Below are 5076 nucleotides of genomic sequence, written 5' to 3' on the forward strand. Positions count from 1 at the left end.
TACTTTTTTAATTGATTTTAATATAGAACATCAGTTATAATTATTTATCAGTTAATGAGAACAAGGAATCACTAGACCCAATTATGCTGGCATTTATTAACAGCTTTGTAAGTGAAGTTATAGAAGATGATGATAGCCTAATAAAGTTAGTTGAATGCCCAATCCTCTGTCGTTTATCCATTGGTCCTTTCCTTTGAATGTTACGAAAATCTTAGTTTGTCATATTGAACATCAATTTTCAGTTCATAGATATATGTATTGTTTAGTGATTTTGTTAGTAGCGTCATCAAGATTTTGTTGTGGACGAAACTTCCACGTTTTATGCAATTTGAAAGCAATGCATCATTGATAATGTTTGTGATGTTGTCAATTATGAGTATTGATTAGTGATGGTTTTAAAAAATAATAATCGCTGCAAGCCTGCAATGCAAGACAGGCTTGATGTCATGCATTTATTTTTCTTCTTGTTCTTTCTTAGACAAAGTGATAAGTACAATTGAAAATTCACACCCGTAGATGAAGTGACAAGTATTGAAAACTTATAAATACAACTGCAAATTTTTGAATTTATATTTGATTGAAGATGTTGAATTTAATAATTTTAACATTTGTCAACTAAATTAAATCTTATGGACTTGTCATGTTGAAAATTTGAAGGAATTGTGCACACATCCTTTGGGGGAAAAAGTATATTTTTTAAATGTTCTCTCCATTAGAGTTAATGTTATTTGAGGTCCATCATTAGAGGTAAATAATTCTCTTAACTGAAATTTAAAATCAAGATTTAAGTCTAACCCTTTCACCAAATCCAAATATATCTCCCAATAAGTTTTTTTTAAAATTCCAGATTTTTTAATTTTCTGTAGTATAAATATTATTTCAGAAAAAAAATAAACTAAAACTTGAGCTTTATAAAACACATTTTGCCCAAAAAGCTTATATCATGAGTTTTCTAAGATTTCTTTTTTCTCTCGAGAATCTCATTTTTTTAGTTTTTCGAATCTTTTTAAAGAAAACTAGTACATTAAAACTCAAATTGTCTTCTAGTAAAAACAACTCAAACTGTCTTTTCTAAACTAATTTAATAGAATTTAATCTCTAAACTAACATTCTTTCACTAATTTAGTTTTTAAATTATTAAAACTAATAAACATATTCCTAAAATTATTTCTCTATCCATTAAGTTAATTCATTTGTTAGGTGACCGTATGAGTCCTTAAACTATAAAAATATCTTAAAACAGTCTCCAAATTATTATAAAACAACAACAATTTAACTCATCAAAATTCAATTTAACCACTTCACTGATACAATTAACTGGTGAACTAATTTGACGGATTAAGTTGAGAAAATAATTTTGTATATCACAAAACTCAATTTTGGCTGTTTTCAACTACGAAAGTGCTGGTGAAAAGCATCTACTATTACTATTTATTTAAGATTTGTTTGGCTATGCTGTCATGATGTCAAATAAATATTTATTCACAAAATTATGTCAAACAAAATTATTCAGGGTCGTTATTGACATCTAGGAGCAATTACGTCCAAGAGAAAAATTGTTCCAATGGCATGAAAGTAACACCAAAACAGAAAGAAAATTCACAAATGCTCTCGTCTTGTATTGCGTCCAAGAGACCTTTCAACAACTTTTACTTTTCATTTACTATTCATTAATAGCATGCTCTGCCTCTAGTGCTATATTTTCAACCAATTTTAAAAAGAGTATCTTAATTCACTTCTCCTATTTTTTTTCTTCCAGATTATTACAGTTTCATAACAATTTTCAAGAAAAGTAGAATAGAAAGAAAAAACCACGCAATTATTTTTTAAAAATAAAATTAAATAAGCTTTTTTTTTCTCTCTATAAAATCCTACTATTTTGATTTTAGTTTTTATAAAAAATCTAGTTAATTTTTAATCTCTAATTTTTAAATTTTTTTTTATCCCAGATTTTAAATCAATTATCGTGTATCATTTAAATTTTTAAATAATTTTTTACAGTAATATTTATGACATATTTAACAAATTTTTTTCCAAAAATTTAGAATTTTTAATAAGAAAATGAATTAAATATAAATTTTCAAACTTTGACGCTTAAAATTCATATTTAATTTATCGTTTGTGAAAAAAAATTAAATTTTTTTGAGAGAAATATATGATAATATCCTAAAGCAAAAAATCATTCAAAAATTCTTAAACACACGAGATGATTTAAAATCAGGGACAAAAAATAAAATGAAAAATAAAAAGACTAAAAGTTGACAATTATTTTTATAGAAACAAATCTTATTTAACCCAAGAAAATATAAAAAGCTCAAATTATGAAATGAATAATATCTAAATAGATTTAATGGATCTATTAAGGTTTAATAGATTTAATTTAGTTAACCCATTTTTAAGTAATTATTTTGAGATTGCATCAATCACCTATGAATTTCCAAGGAATGTCAAAGACAAACCGAGGAATAAAACGGTTCAAGAAAGACAGAGCAGCCAGCTAGCATGAAATTGAATTATAATAATAAATTAATGGGGCAGCAAGATTCCATTAAGTTAATTAAAAAAAATAGTACCAGTCATACTCTTAAATATACAAATAAGAAAGAAAAAGAAAGCTAAAAGAAAACCGATGAAGTTATACTTGTACCCCATATAAACAAAGAACCAAATTCTCTACTTTTAATTTTCCACTTGGGAGGAAGAAAACAAAATTTGGGTTTGGTTGTGGATGATTCTCATAAAGTGAAATTAACATTATGATAAAATCTCATCCACAAATCAAACCCTCCAAGTAGTAGCATTGTTGTACCTTATAGTTTAGACCATGAAGGCTAAACACATGGTAAGAACAAGGGACAATAGCAATATAGTGTTGGTGCTTTTCATATTAGCTGAAGAAGGATCACCATTTCCACCAATTGTAGATGTTGGACTCATTCCAAATACATTAGGACTACCCGCAGTTGTTCCTGTGCCGGTGCCGGTTCCGGTTCCTGGAGTTGAACCTGGTGAACCGGTGGATGGTGTTGTTCCAGCACTGCTGCAAAAGAGCCAAGATAAATATATCAGCATAGATCTTAAAGTGATATAAGATGCATAATAATCAACATATTTCATTGTTTTTCCGTTCCTAGGGAAAGGGGTCCTGATATGAAGATTGTTCGAGCTAAAATTCAAATTTGGGTTCTTCCAAATGATTTACCTTTAACTAGACTTTTATTAACTAGCTTAATTATTATACGTTTCACTTGGTTATAAACCTTGGAAATAATTGTCAAACTTTGATAGCATGCTAGTTCTTATTTCAAGAAAAAAGATGACATGGATGGTAAAGATAACTTATTTGCAAGAATGTAGTTCAGAATTCTGATTTATGAAGGTGAATGCATGAACCCAAAAAAGGGCTTTTGGCTAATGTGCAAAGTAAACTAATTCCAGAGCTACATTTGACTATAGTATTAAAATATATTTAAGAAAACCAAGTTTATAGCAATGCATTTTTAGAGTATACTAATTGAAAATTGAGATGAAGCAAATAAATAGACCGTCATGGTAAAACTAATCAATGCTTCCAATCACCCTAACAAAAACTTCAAGAATAGAAAAACTGGGTGAAATCACCTTTACATCTATCTATAAAATGCTTATGAGAAATAGTAATTTTCTACAACATTCTCATTTCACACTCAAAAGACACAAAATTAATTGAATTGCAAAATAACTCACTCAATTCATTGGATGCATAAAAAATAAAACAACATTAACATAAAATTCTATAACAAAATTCATTGTCAAGAAACATACCCCGGAATTGAAGGGTAAACACATCCAGATGATGTAGCTGTAGAAAAAAAAAATTAAAAATTAAATAAATTGGAAGAGTGAAAAAAAGCCTACAAAAAATGTGTGATGGATATAGAGAAGAGAATAGTTACTAGGTGGTGTTTGAGAAGGTGCTGCAGCTCCAGCAAAATCACAACTTCCTTGAACATTACCCTTTCTTTGGTAATAGCTATTAACAGCATAGTTACAGTGATCTTTCACAGTGTTTGGTTGAAAACAAGGTCCATTTTGAAGAATAGGTGTACAATCAGCTCCAGTTCCACAAGCATAATCTATTGCCTTCTGAAGGATTTGATCACTCACACCATCTTTGCATACACAGTAAAGACCACCTATTTCACAAACAATTTTTTTTTTTGTCAAAAATAGTAACACAGTAAACAAAAAATCTCACCTTTTTTGTAGAATAATATTAATCAGATGCATGCAAATGCAATCTTCACTATTTTTTCTGCTTTCTGAAGAAAAAAAAAGAGGGGCTAATTTTTTATTTGGTTTAGGCAGAACAGAACAAAAAACCAGAATTAAAACAAAAAAAATCTTTGATATAAAAAACCCAGAATTAAAACAACAACAAAAATTTCAACTGATCATAGGAACCAACGTCAGGGAAAATATATAACTATAACGATGAGTTATCAGAGTTAAAAAAAAAAAAATTGAAACTTGAAACACAAACAAAAAAATAGTCTTTTTGTGCTTACTTGAATGACCAGTGAGGGACAGGAAAAGCAGAAAAAAGACGAGAAAGGCCATAACAAGAGAAAGTGATTATTTTGATGTGAATGAGTTGAGAAAGAAAGAGAGATGAATGTAATGATGAAGAGAAAAAGGAGCGGTTGTTTTTGTGCCTCTCTGTTATAAGCGTTTTTTTATTTAAAACGCGCTTATATGGCTTTTCACATTCTTCTCAGTAGTTAGTCCTATTTGATTATAAGTGCGGTAAGAGTTTATAAAAAACAGGCAGTAGAATAATCAAATCTTCATTTTACCGTCTTGATTGATTATAGAGGAACGTAAATGTTTAGGAGTGTTAAAATCTAATTAATTTTGATTCATTTATCGTCTTGATTGGTAATAAGAGTGTAAAATCTAAATTAATTTATTTTTTAACTATAGAAGATTAAATTATAGGAAACATGTTATACAAGGTCAAAACAGTCTTTAATTTTAGTAAAGAATATAACAAAAGTTATGTTTAAAATATAAATAAATCCTAATTATCACATTTAT

At 28.3% G+C, this 5076-nt stretch overlaps 1 protein-coding gene across 2 annotated transcripts; it reads right to left on the reverse strand.

The window, feature by feature from the left end:
• Nucleotides 1-2498: 2498 nt before the first annotated feature.
• Nucleotides 2499-4751, reverse strand: LOC101489444 (PLASMODESMATA CALLOSE-BINDING PROTEIN 1). Of its 2 annotated transcripts, none has more exons than XM_004505307.4 (4): nucleotides 4548-4751; nucleotides 3936-4175; nucleotides 3805-3841; nucleotides 2499-3037 (listed from the first exon to the last, which is right to left on the reverse strand). In XM_004505307.4, the coding sequence occupies exons 1-4, from the start codon at nucleotides 4597-4599 to the stop codon at nucleotides 2818-2820; spliced, it is 549 nt and encodes a 182-aa protein (XP_004505364.1). In that variant the 5' UTR covers nucleotides 4600-4751; the 3' UTR covers nucleotides 2499-2817. The 2 variants fall into 2 exon arrangements, with proteins under 2 accessions (XP_004505364.1, XP_004505363.1); XM_004505306.4 differs by having other exon boundaries at nucleotides 2499-3040; nucleotides 4548-4747.
• Between the last annotated feature and the right edge of the window lie 325 nt (nucleotides 4752-5076).

The sequence above is a fragment of the Cicer arietinum genome, chromosome 6 (genome assembly GCF_000331145.2).
Source record: "Cicer arietinum cultivar CDC Frontier isolate Library 1 chromosome 6, Cicar.CDCFrontier_v2.0, whole genome shotgun sequence".
NCBI lineage: Eukaryota > Viridiplantae > Streptophyta > Magnoliopsida > Fabales > Fabaceae > Cicer > Cicer arietinum.

Excerpts from the sequence above, each read along its gene's own strand:
- LOC101489444 (XM_004505306.4), bottom strand. The coding sequence starts at position 4,599 with ATGGCCTTTCTCGTCTTTTTTCTGCTTTTCCTGTCCCTCACTGGTCAT. Across the intron at positions 3,842-3,935 it reads ACCTTCTCAAACACCACCTA|CTACATCATCTGGATGTGTT; the intron begins GTAACTATTCTC and ends TTTTTTCTACAG. Across the intron at positions 3,041-3,804 it reads GTTTACCCTTCAATTCCGGG|CAGTGCTGGAACAACACCAT; the intron begins GTATGTTTCTTG and ends GCTCTTTTGCAG.